General features: G+C 35.8%; 2 protein-coding genes across 7 annotated transcripts; one reads left to right on the forward strand and one right to left on the reverse strand.

Annotated features, from left to right (window-relative positions):
- Positions 1-804: 804 nt before the first annotated feature.
- On the forward strand, positions 805-8972 carry LOC141599790 (protein MODIFIED TRANSPORT TO THE VACUOLE 1). Of its 3 annotated transcripts, none has more exons than XM_074419904.1 (6): positions 805-1016; positions 1340-1562; positions 1997-2761; positions 2935-3090; positions 3462-4370; positions 8437-8972. In XM_074419904.1, the coding sequence occupies exons 2-6, from the start codon at positions 1356-1358 to the stop codon at positions 8476-8478; spliced, it is 2079 nt and encodes a 692-aa protein (XP_074276005.1). In that variant the 5' UTR covers positions 805-1016; positions 1340-1355; the 3' UTR covers positions 8479-8972. The 3 variants fall into 3 exon arrangements, with proteins under 3 accessions (XP_074276005.1, XP_074276006.1, XP_074276004.1); XM_074419905.1 differs by having other exon boundaries at positions 1007-1269; XM_074419903.1 differs by having other exon boundaries at positions 1007-1222.
- Positions 8973-9718: 746 nt separating this feature from the next.
- LOC141599792 (uncharacterized) lies at positions 9719-11598 on the reverse strand. Of its 4 annotated transcripts, none has more exons than XM_074419908.1 (5): positions 11493-11598; positions 11291-11371; positions 10340-10428; positions 10128-10225; positions 9719-10036 (listed from the first exon to the last, which is right to left on the reverse strand). In XM_074419908.1, exons 2-5 carry the CDS (start codon positions 11298-11300, stop codon positions 9934-9936), a joined length of 300 nt encoding a protein of 99 aa, XP_074276009.1. In that variant the 5' UTR covers positions 11301-11371; positions 11493-11598; the 3' UTR covers positions 9719-9933. The 4 variants fall into 4 exon arrangements, with proteins under 4 accessions (XP_074276009.1, XP_074276008.1, XP_074276010.1 ...); XM_074419907.1 differs by having other exon boundaries at positions 11461-11566; XM_074419909.1 differs by having other exon boundaries at positions 11524-11542.
- Positions 11599-12441: the final 843 nt, after the last annotated feature.

Raw genomic sequence — 12441 nt, forward strand, 5'->3', positions numbered from 1 at the left:
GCATTAAAACTCCAAATGGTGGAAGTATCGACATTTCTAGTATAAACGGCATTTTGTCAACATATTATAGCACAAAAAGGTTTCATAACCAACTAAGGAGAGGCATAAATGTCTATATAATTATGACTCATCAATATATGGAAAAGCTGACATTTTACAAAAAAAAAAAAAAAAAAAAAAAAAGCATAAGGCTAGGACCTTAGGAGTAGACCTAAAAAACAAATAGAAGGTCTCAGGTTCGTGCTCGTATTCGTGTCACATGTAAACAAGTCATAAACCTTTCAACCTAAACCCGACCCAATAAATCTCGCGTCGTGTTCGTGTCGATCTACTTACAGAAATGGGTCTATATTTGAAAAATGTAAGTTTATTTATGTGATGGAGGATCAAGAAAAATCAGGAGTAATTTAGTAAATAGGTCATTTATGCCGTGTTCGTGTTTAGAGATTCAACCAAATCCCAACCTAATTAAATCTCAAGTTATGTTTGTGTCAACCCACTTACATAAAATGAGTCATTAAACGTCAACTCAAACCTGTTAATTTTTTGTCTAATTCGTGTCATATTTTTGGATCGTGTCATTGTTTGCAAGCTCTGCCTAAGAGTATATATAGTCATGTAATTATTACTCCACATGTCATTATATACGTTAAAGGTCATTTATTAATAAAAATAAGGTGAATTACATAGCGCTAAATGCAAAGTCATCCATTTACTAGGTGGCAGATCATTTTTGCACGAAACGAGTCAATTACCCGTCTTAAGTTTTTAGATTAATAGCCAATGTAAAACAAGAATTTGGCCTAGAATGTAAGTCAGAATCGTTATTTAGGAGTATATTTTTTTTATTTTTTTGAGAATAAAATAGAGAAAAGTTGAGTACATGTGGGATTAATGTTTGCATAGAGTAGACTTGGTATACAACCTTCATCTGGACCTGGTGTTGGTTCTAACAATAAACCTCATATTGAATATCATCATCAATCAACCTTCCTCAACGTCAACCATACGCCCCGGTGAGACACCTACTCTCTCTCTCTTTCCCCCCCGCAATTTCCTCTTAATTTCCTCTTTTACTATTATATTCAATCCCTTGTTCCTCAAGATTAACGAATCCCTTGTTTATGCATGGATTTCATTTTGTTGTAATATCAATCCAATCACATTTGTTTCTTACAATTCTTTCGATTTCTGAACGTGGGTCAATCTCCAATTTTGTTGGGTATTGCTAATATCTGTGGATCACATCATTTTGATTGAACAATCAAGGTGTTTAATTTAATTTAATTTAATTATGGGTTTGTTAGTTTTTGATTGATATAACAACCTTGAATTGCAGTTTTGAGAAGGAAAAGATGGAGACAAGTAGAAGAGCAGTGGAATCATACTGGAGGTCAAGGATGATTGATGCAGCAACAAGTGATGAAGATAAAGTCACTCCTGTTTACAAATTAGAAGAAATTTGTGAGCTTTTTAGAACTTCACCTGCTGGTATTGTTAAAGAAGTTTCTGATTTTCTTTTGAAAAGGCTTGATCACAAGAGCCCCATTGTTAAACAAAAGGTATACTCTTTTTTATGTCAAACAACTAGATCTACCGACTACGGAGTACTGATTATAGTTCTCTATGTCATATAATCTTCATTAATCGTATCGTGAAACTTTGATTGAGTCTGAAGCTGAGCTCATACTGTTGATTTTCCGTTAAGGGTTTGCTTGCCGTGGGGTAGCTAGTTGGTTAGTACGGAATATTTCCTCATTACTCCTCTTTCCACCCTGGACTACCACCGCGACCTGATTTTTCTTCTGTTTTGAGCTCTACTATCCCAAGCAAGTCCTAAGTATTCTACGAGACTTTATGTATGCCTATAAGACCAACTTTGACCGTTTTGTATCGCTCATTAAATTATAAGGTTAATTGGTTGGTCTCACGCACGTGACATTGTCTTGTATAACTTCTATGTGGGTGATTTTAAGTAAAGGATTGTGTTTTTTAGGCACTAAGGGTGATCAAGTATGGAGTTGGGAAGTCAGGTCCAGAGTTCAGGAGAGAAATGCAAAGGCACTCGGTGGCTGTGAAACAGTTACTTCATTACAAGGGGCAACCTGATCCTTTGAAGGGGGATGCGTTGAACAAAGCCGTGAGGGAGACAGCTCAAGATGCGCTATCTGCTATATTTTCTACAGAAGACAACAAGCCTGTGGCAGCCAACGAGGTAACCCATAAAAGGATGGAAGGTTTTGGCAATACCAATTATGTGATGCCGCCAGATGAGAAGAAATCATTTATTAGTGAGGTTGTGGGTCTAGGGAGTGCTTCCATCAAACTAGGGCTCAGTACTTTGGCTCAAGCTCATTCACATTCATTTAAGAATAATGATTCGGGAAGTGGCAGTTATAGAGGTCCAACATTGCAAAGATCATTGACTAATGAACTAGATAAGTCTGACAAATATAAAAAAATGGATTTTGGAGGTGATAGTCAAGGAAGTTCGGGTTCGTTGAGGAATGTGACATCTGGACCTTGGGGACCGGATTCAGGAATAAGTAATGCAGAAGCAACCAATGGAGATTCAACTTCAAGTCATTCTACCAGTAAGACCCGAGAAGAGAGGTTTTTGGAGACTATAGTGACATCTGGTGGGGTGCGGCTTCAGCCAACTCGAGATGCTTTACAAGCTTTCTTGGTAGAGGCCACTAAGATGGATGCATTGGCTTTAAGTCATGCGCTTGAATCAAAACTCCAGTCTCCCCACTGGCAGGTACAATTCTTACTTCTCTGTTGTTAATAATGTGTATAGGATGTATAATGCAGTTGAACGTGCATTTTTGTTATGGTTTTAAGTTACAAAACTAACCTTGACTTATGGTTAGATTTATGGGCTTTGTTGCTTGCATATACTCTATACTCTAATGAGTTTTGCCACCTTTTCAGGTTCGCATGAGAGCGATTTGTGTCCTTGAAGCAGTTTTGAGGAAGCAGGATGATGAACACTTGGTTATAATTGCTTCTTACTTCAGCGACCATGTAGATATTGTGATCAAGTGCGCAGAGTCTCCCCAAGCTTCTTTGAGAGAGAAAGCAACTAGAGTAAGCTTATTGTTTCAGAATTTAGAAGGAACCTTATTTTTTTTGTATATAATTTAACACAAATCTTATGCCTAACCAGTATTTTATCATTAAATTTGAGAATGTCAAACATGCCAACCCCACAAGCCCTCGTTAGATATTTTCATAAAGCCTATTAGTTTTTACGCTACTCAACCTATAATGCATCTTGAGATATCTGTAGACGGTTTTTGGCATTACAGCTGTTTCTCTCTCTTGAAATTCTGCTATATGAGATATTTCCTTTTTTATTTTGAAAAGTTCCGGATAGGGAGATATTTGTAAAATGCTGCCATTTTTGAACTTGACTCTCAAGTATCAGGCTTAGTATTTTTCGGATCCTTGATTGACAGGTCCTAAGTCTCTTGGGTGGAGGGCAGTCTGGAAGTGTATCGGAGAAGCCGACAAAAGTGCAGCAAACTGTGGTTGAGATGCCTGATTTAATAGATACTGGAGATCATGATTTGCTTGGAGAAGATGATCCTAAGGAAAGCCAAAGTGACCATGTTTTAGGAAATCCGTCAGCATCCTCCCCCTTGATTGATGATTTATTCAGTGATGGTGTTAGTGGTGGTTTAAGTACAAGTGCACATAAAACTGATGATGATCCATTTGCCGATGTCTCTTTTCACACTGGCGAGGATAAAGATCAGGGTACCGATCTCTTTGCAGGAATGAATGTCGGAGATAATAAATCAGATCCTTTTGATATCTTTGGGTCTTCCGATTCACTAGAGACACGAGTGGATACAGCAAACCCTATCAACAATTTAATGGCTGGTTTATCTGTGAGTGAAAATGGGTCCACAATGAATCCGAGAGAAACTTCTCCTGCCGTACTATCTGAGTCATTATTTATGGATTCAAACTCAATGCCCGGTCCACAAGCGCCAAATCAATTGTTAAGCAGTGGAGTAGATTCCAAGCAAGCTGGAATTAATGCCAATCCTATGTTTCCCATGAGCTCTGTTCCGTACAGTATGCCACCTGGATTATTGTATAATCAGTTCTATCCTGCTCCACCGGTTAATTATGGTGCTATGAGTGGAGTACTTGCTCAACAACAGTTCATGGCAGCAATGGCTAATCTACAAAATCTAAGCAATTTGAACTCCCAAAATGCAGCTGCTGCTAATGGTGCTGGACCGTTAGGAGGAAATTCTGCTCTTCCTGATATATTTAACGCAAACCTGCCAACTCAAACACCAACTGTCACGATGAGCACTTCAAAGGAGGATACCAGGGCTTTTGATTTTATCTCGGTAAGTATTTGACCTGTTTTAAGTAATCTTTCTCTAGGGTTTTCCCCCCTTATGTTTTTTTGAAGTCAAATGACCGTACTAAACTTAAAATTCATTCTCTTTACTTGTTTTAGGGTCTTTTAATTCCAGCACACCTAAAGGTTCACTGTCTTTTGGCATCGGTGTGTAATGGAATATGGCAAAATGGATCACTAATTGTGATTCTTTTGAATTTATGGATCCCGGTACTGGGATGAGGGGAGGGGGTTTAAAACTTCTGCAATCTTGAAATAATAACAACTTGAATACAAAAAAACTATGAAAGAGTGCAGAAAGAGAACAACCCCCAGAATTAAACACGAGTTCTCCTCACAGCCTAATACTAAAGACTCGTTTTTCGGATACTACTCCGTTTCCTTAAGTAGTAACAAAGTCTCAAGATTAATCTAAAGAACTGGTAGAGACGAACTGAAAAAGTTAGAAGATGAGTACATGTGTACGAAAAAGTCAATGGTGAAGACTGACCCAATGCTTTTAGAACTGCTTTGTTAAGAGCAAATTAGGTTTAAAAGCTAGAAGTTGGGGTACGACTGCTTTTAATAATCTTCAAGAAAGGTTGAGTCAAAACCCTAGCTCATTTCTCCATAAAGCAATTGAAGCAAATGAGTATTTCGATCATATTTAAGGAAGAGGATAATAAGATAATAATCCTAAATAATGCTCCCTCTGTTCACTTCAATTCCATCCATTTGGGTGATATATGTGAGGAGTATAATCAAATGTATGGAATGGTAGTGAACAAAGGGAGTATTATTATTTTCAAAAGAGATTTCTTATTAGTAGGAAACTTCTGAACAACTCCATAAAATATTCTTTTAGTAGTTTTTAAGATAAATTAAATACTAAAATAGATAGAAAGTATTTTATAAAAATATTATGTTCTTTAAAATTATATAAATAACATTTTATTCTTTAAACTTAATTCAAAATGTTTCCAAGTCGCATTTCTGATTTCTGACAACGAAAACCAATTCAAGTTAGGAAATTATATTTTAAATTTGGTTTATAAGATGTATTTTCGTTAAACACAAGGTAATTCAAAACTAGTTTTTTTATTAACATTCTTTCAGTTCAAGCATGTTCACCACATGACAATCAAGATGACTATCATTTCACCACAAGTCATAGCGCAAAGTACTACATCCGTTACAACCCTCCTAACATCGAACCAACAGTAGTATCATCTTCATGTTTGACCATCAATGGAACACATAATCCTGTTGACAAATTATAACTAGGAAGAAAACACAACATTAAACGCATAAGGAGTGAACATGAGGAATGCTTGCTATCATCAAAACCTTTCAATACTCAGCCGATCACATCTACATTCTGAAGTTCAGTCGATGAATGCAATTTTGGTTGCATTCTTTTTCCATAATGTGTCATCCGGGAACAACTGCTATGTGTTTTCGCATGCGTAAGGTAGATCCCCTACCTTATCATAGGCAGGAGCCTTTTGGACATTGGGTTCTAAATGTTAGGATAAATTACAAATAACCACCACGTATTTACGTATTTTTACAAATTACCACCACGTATTTGCGTTTTTACAAATAACCCCCGAACTTTTGCGTATACTCCCCAATCACCACCGTATTTTAATCCCGAATATCATTTTTCTTATTTTCCGTCTTGTTAAGTTACGATTTATACTAAATACCCATATTACCCTCATTTAATTACACAAATTAACTCTATACGAACAACTCCAATACCCCCTCCAAATCCCCAACATCAGATGACAAGAAAGAACGGCAAATGGTAATTAGACTGTATAATTAATTTGAGTCCAGCTCAAACATCATTATCTAGATTAAGCAACAAAAGATGCAATTTCCATAACATGTTGGACATTGAATACATTATCTTTTGCTTACCAAATGCGTTAAACAACACAGTAGAGAAACAAAAATGATTAATTCACGACATACAGTAAAATTTTGTACATAACTTAGTACTTGAACCGATCACCAGAAAACCCAGAACCTCATATTCATAATCATTGGGTAATATCAACAAATCTATCAATTTACACCCCTAGGATCCTTCCAATCGCAAGAAGCCAGGGTCATTTTCTCTCCTAATTGCCAACTCGTTTCCTCTAATATTAAGTTGGAATCTAGAACTTACTTCTCATTTTCGCTTGATTTTTGGCGACCCATATCATTAGCTTGTTGATTGTATTCATAAACTAATGCCCACAATTTGTTTTTGGTGATCGATTAATCTAGTGTAATTACTAGCAACATATCTTGGATGAAGTTCTGGAAAATGACAGAATGCTTTGGGGGATTTAGGGTTCGAGATATAAATTGATTTGGGAAATTGGGGAAAACATGAGTATGGGTATGTTATGTTTGTGTATAACTAAATGAGGGTAATATGGGTATTTAGCATAAATCGTAACTTAACAAGACGGAAAATAAGAAAAATGATAATCGGGATTAAAATACGGTGGTGATTGGGGAGTATACGCAAAAGTTCGGGGGTTATTTGTAAAAACGCAAATACGTGGTGGTAATTTGTAAAAATACGTAAATACGTGGTGGTTATTTGTAATTTATCCTAAATGTTATTACTATAGTAGCTAAATGGTAAAATGTATCATATGGACTGAAAAGCTATCCGCAAAGAAATATATGTCGCAACTCATCTATGGTGTTGGACAAGCTCATTTAGTCTTCTAAAGTGTTCACCTTATACTTGGTTCTTGGATGGTTTTTAATTTCCAAGTGCTTATCTAAGGATCCCCTTGTACTGCTTATGGACTACTGTAGGTCCATAACCTTGTAGAAGTAACAATTTTTAACACTGTATAATTCTCTTTCGTTATCTTTTACATAGTTTTTCTGAGTCCGGTCCATATACATATGGCTCCAGAGTGTACGTAGCCTTTGATTAGTTTGACACTTTATAATGTTTATTTTGATATTAGGGTCATAAGGTGGAATTTGTTAGAAGGGTAACCATAGTAGGGAGTAGGAGTTGACCCCCTTCCTTTCCCTGTAATTAGCATGAATTTGGGAAAAAGTACTCGATGCAAAATCAAGTATATACTGCTTTTTTTATGTAATGGCAGATGGACAGTCAACGGTTTTGACGATCTTAGAATCTACACTTCAGTGAACGTTTTCTCGAAAAGTTGAGTGTTATCAGTAAAGTTCACAGTGTTCATATTTTTTCCTGTGTTCAAATTTTGTAGTAGAACTATCCAAGAACTCCTTAAGATTACAAGGTTGAATTAAACTCTCCGAAGGTATTGTTAACTCTAAGTGGATAAGAGAAAATAAGGAGCACCGAAATATTGGGTTTGAAGGAGGATATTGAGCATGACATGAGCATTAGGTTGGGGAAGAATGATACAATAAAGTTCACAATTAATTTTCTCGATCTCATGGGTGTATAAAAATAGTTATGCTATTAATGTCCTTAGTCTCGTATTAGACTTGCTAATTCAAAAAAATTTCCTTGTGTTAGTTTGACTAGATTGCAGATAAATATTTTAGTTTTCATAAGTATGTTACAGAAATGCCTATAAAAACCATCAAAGATCATTAAGAATACACATGGTTAACTTTGGATACTTTAAAAGAAAATTGCGAATGTCTACATGAATGTCTACATGATCTGCATCTTCAACGTTATTTCTAATGAGAGAAATTTCTAACTTTGGCACGTATGAGTGTCTGACACGGTACTGAGGATATGAGTTTACTGTGTATGAAGCATGTAGTAATATATTTAACTTCTACTCTGTATTTCTCAAGGATCACGTCACTTTAAGAAAACTAAAAATTTCGATGTCCCTTACCTTTCCCCCGATTTAGGGTCAATTTTTCCCTGTCTAAAAAGATCGATTCATCAGCAGTCTTAACACGAGGAGAGATATAAAATTATGTGTCACCCGTTCCCGAATCTTAGTAACATAAGAACTGGTATATTCATCTTCAACTGCAGACCATGTTTTCATCTTTTTCATGTTCACTACCGTATAATTGTTCAATATACCTTGACATATTTGCAGGATCACCTTTCATCAGCTCGTGATCCTAAGCGGGTAATTTAGTCTGTTCATGTGAAGGGAAGAATTTGCCATTATCTGATCAAGCTGGCTGACAAACCAAACAATTGAAGCATTTTTGGTGATGAAAGGCACAGGGAAACCAACTCTAGTGGTCTTTTTTCTCTATGACATCTTGGTGTGTGTAGCCACAAGAGCTTGATAGCAGGTCGAAAGCATCCTTGGCTTTGTGCAGCATTTTACAAGTTTTAGCAGGGATGTGACTGATATGTTGTGAAATTAGTTTTTTTTTTTTTTTTTTTTTTTTTTTTTCTTTTTTGGCTTCTCAAATGTTCAAATGAGTATTATCAAAATATAGATTTGTCATTTATATATTGCTTATCTTGGAACTGAATATAGCCCCCCTTTTACACACGTCGTTTCTGAATTTTCTGTAGAATTCAATGAAGAATGTTGTTGAATTACCTAGGGTAAGTACATTACTACAACTTTGTTGCAGTTGTAACTTGTATCCCTCAATAAAGGTCACACTTTCTCCATATTGGTCATCTGTCACTTTCTTAGACTAGTCTGTAAATCACTTGCGTTTCGTAAAAATTGCGGATTCTGATTAGATTTACTCTTGGTTAATAGCCTAGTGTCAGACAAACTCTGTCGTCTTATCTATAAGGCGAAGGTGGCTCGAACCATGAGACATGAGCCCAGCAGAAGTTAGTTCATGGAGAACTGATCACTCAAAACTATAGATTTCATTACCTCAGTGTCTAAAAGACCCTTGAAAATTTGGGGAAGGGGTCATGTATTAAAGTCATACAAGTGTTGACAACACCTAAAGGCCGTTTGCGGATTGCCTATACTGAAAATTATCCCAAAGAGCGGCTTCAATTGCCGCTACTTCACTGTAAAATGAAATATGACTAGCTTCGGGAGGGTTTTGTTTTTGCATTTGTTTTTTTTTCAAAATCCATAATAAATAATAATGAGTCTTTTGATTAAAGTCTTTTGCATTGTTTGGTAGTGAGTATATAATTTTGGTTTTACTTCATTCAAAATCTGTCATTTGTTGGGAAGGCTTAGAGCAGTCTGTTGATCAACTGTTTTGCTCGACTTGTGGAGGGAAATCATCTTCTGGCAGGAGCATCCTCAGTAACAACCTCAGAAACCACAGTTCGATGCATTTATATTTATATTCATGTCCGAGCTAAATCGCATCTGAACTTTTGTCTCCCATGGCTCTCAGCCCCTTGAGATAAAATAATAATTGATTTCGAGTAGAACAAAATTATGCATCCAACTAATTAATGAATTATAGATAGCTGTCTTCAAACCATGGTGGAAAAATCTGATGTTATAGAATTATTCTATTTCGACAAAAAATCAATATGCAATACATTGCAGATCTCAAACCTAAATGATATTACTGACAAAATTAACTCTAAAAGAGACCGACTGTCGAATTGTGTAATCATCAGAATGACCGAATGCAGTAGAAAGGAAAGCTCAGTTATTAATCTGCTTGCCATCATCCTTGCCTGCAGAAGCTGCTTCTACGCCATCCTTATCAAATCCAAGCTCTGACATGTTTTGTTTTGCCATTAAGTTCCTGCAAATTCCGATTAAAATTGACATGTATTTTCCAAATAACACTTCCACTGCCAAAGATAAAGTGAGGAGATAAGAGTGTACAAACTCACTTCTCCATACGGCATTGTAAATAGTTCTTTGAAAATTCTCTACATTTCTCGGACAGGTGACCTGAGGTTTTAAGGCAGTTAAGGTACGCTTTTTTCTCCTGCATTGAGATCCCAAGTTAACCATATCACATATAATAGCTACCCAAGTCCAACAAAACAAATGGTCGCTTTAAAAGAAGGGAGGAAAGTTGAGTAGAGTAATAAGGAAGTACCAGATCGCATTCATGCATATGATCCAAAGGGAAAACTCCTTTCTCTGGCGGCACTGGTCTAGCCCCTCTTACCCCGCCAAAGGAACCACCTGCAAAACAATGACTTCTGTTTAGGAACAGAAATGGAAATATGATTTCACCACCAAAGAAAAGGATCAAGTTGGTTATCATTCACTCAGAATTATACATAGGCATAACGCATTTACATAAGAGCGGAAAGCATGATATTAAATTGGGCCATACAATGTAATCTGCATTTATCTAAGTTTTCAAGGTTATCGTGTCTGCATTTTGAGCCTGTGCTGCATGACCAATTTCATCCATTCTGATACAATTGCATCAACGTGTTGAACTTCAAAAATAGAGCAACATGGCAATATTGAAATTTCAATTGACTAGACCTGATTTGAAAACCTCCTACCCACATAATTAAGAAAAACAGCCAATCTCAATTGTATAACAATCAATTGCAAAAACATTCAGCTCTTGCGTCAAAAAATAAGGCCAACGCCTTGATTAATAAAAAGAAACCAAAATTAGATTTCAGTTGTTTTAGTTATAACAAAATAAAAGAGCTACGACCATATTTGATAAAGCCTGATATACGATATACAGTAAGAAAAGCGTTAATGGGCGGATCTCATACAACTCAAAATACATCTCAAAAATGTCCCCTCTTTGTAAAACAAGTCCCGGGTTCCTAACATCGTGTATACACAATTCACAACTTGGAATTGAGTTAGACATAGCATCAAACATCTGATGGGCAAGACAATGTACCAAAGTAGAGCTCAAACTAAGTAACAAATCGATCAATATATCCACATCCTACCATCTTACAATTTAATAGAAGTCAATGAAATCGAAGAAATTATAAGGATGATTGGAAGCCGTAAACTAAGAATGAATTGAAAAAGACAAGAAGAAGAACAAGTAAAAGATGGTGATTACCAGCACTCATTTGGTGTATCGGGTTAGTTGATTGCCTCCCTGCTTATACTTTCACTCATGCGTGTATCAGCGATGGAGATACTACAATAGAGCAACAAAAATGGGTAAGAAAGTAGTCCCTGTATGTTAGGTTTCATGGAAATCAAGGAAGCAAGGAAGAGAAACACAACATTGATTGATGAGTAAACAATAGAATGAGGACCTAGATTATGGGGAATAATAAGTTGAAGGACCTCAATTATAATTTGGGAGCTTTAAGGACCTGAATGTACTATTCCCTTATCAAAGTTAACCGCGTTAACTCAATTTCACCACCCAATGTCCTATAATGTCTGCTTTTAATCCTTTTCCTCTCTCTAATATTTTGATCGACTTGTTTAGTTGTTTTCTTTTAAGTAAATTAGCCCTCTTTAAGTCTTTAATTCCCGAGCATAAATTTTTCCAACAATAGCCAAGGAACACAGTTACACCATAAATTATAGTGTAAGACGGTCTCATATTATGAGACGGTTCCCTTTTGTAAAAAAATGTACATTTATTGCTAATAAATGGATTATTTTTTACATAATTGGATCATCTCACCGTGTGAAACCGTCTTATAACTAAAAGCAGTTACAAAACTAGTACATTTAAAATTATATATAGTTTTCAATTGTAAAAAAAGAATTTAAAAAATAAAAAATATAGTTCTCTCGAAATATGACCCGGCCTGAAAAACTGACTGAAACCCTCTTAAAAATAACCCAAACCAACAGCCAACCTGGCTCGATAATAACTTGCCTATTTAGGGCCAAGACCCGTCTGGCCTGTGGCCCCACCCGAAAATAGATATACTTATTAAAAATCTGTAAGCAAACAAAATGATAAAAACAAACTAAATTTTGAATTAAAATGTGTATTTTTTTTAAAGTATTATTTTATCTCATGATTAACAGTTAATCTTCCTTAAGACGGATATACCCATCTTAACATTAAAACGGGTCAGGTATCATCCCACTTATACATATAAGACAAATTTTTTTGTTTTTCCTTATGCATTCTACTTTTGTTTTCTTCTAACTATTTGACCCGTCTTAAGTAAGAATTTATAAATGATTAATTACTTAAATGACTATCACATAACTACATAAGTACGTGTGATAATTGTTTTT

This window comes from Silene latifolia, chromosome 9 (genome assembly GCF_048544455.1).
Source record: "Silene latifolia isolate original U9 population chromosome 9, ASM4854445v1, whole genome shotgun sequence".
Taxonomy (NCBI): Eukaryota; Viridiplantae; Streptophyta; class Magnoliopsida; order Caryophyllales; family Caryophyllaceae; genus Silene; species Silene latifolia.

What these genes read in the sequence shown, in the direction of transcription:
- LOC141599792 (XM_074419908.1), bottom strand. An exon ending in ATATGCATGAATGCGATCTG is followed by an intron (nt 10,226 to 10,339) that starts GTACTTCCTTAT and finishes ATCTCAATGCAG; the next exon opens with GAGAAAAAAGCGTACCTTAA. An exon ending in TTACAATGCCGTATGGAGAA is followed by an intron (nt 10,037 to 10,127) that starts GTGAGTTTGTAC and finishes CGGAATTTGCAG; the next exon opens with GAACTTAATGGCAAAACAAA.
- LOC141599790 (XM_074419903.1), top strand. Translation starts at nt 1,125, where the DNA reads ATGCATGGATTTCATTTTGTTGTAATATCAATCCAATCACATTTGTTT. An exon ending in TGAGAGAGAAAGCAACTAGA is followed by an intron (nt 3,091 to 3,461) that starts GTAAGCTTATTG and finishes CTTGATTGACAG; the next exon opens with GTCCTAAGTCTCTTGGGTGG. An exon ending in GGGCTTTTGATTTTATCTCG is followed by an intron (nt 4,371 to 8,436) that starts GTAAGTATTTGA and finishes ACATATTTGCAG; the next exon opens with GATCACCTTTCATCAGCTCG.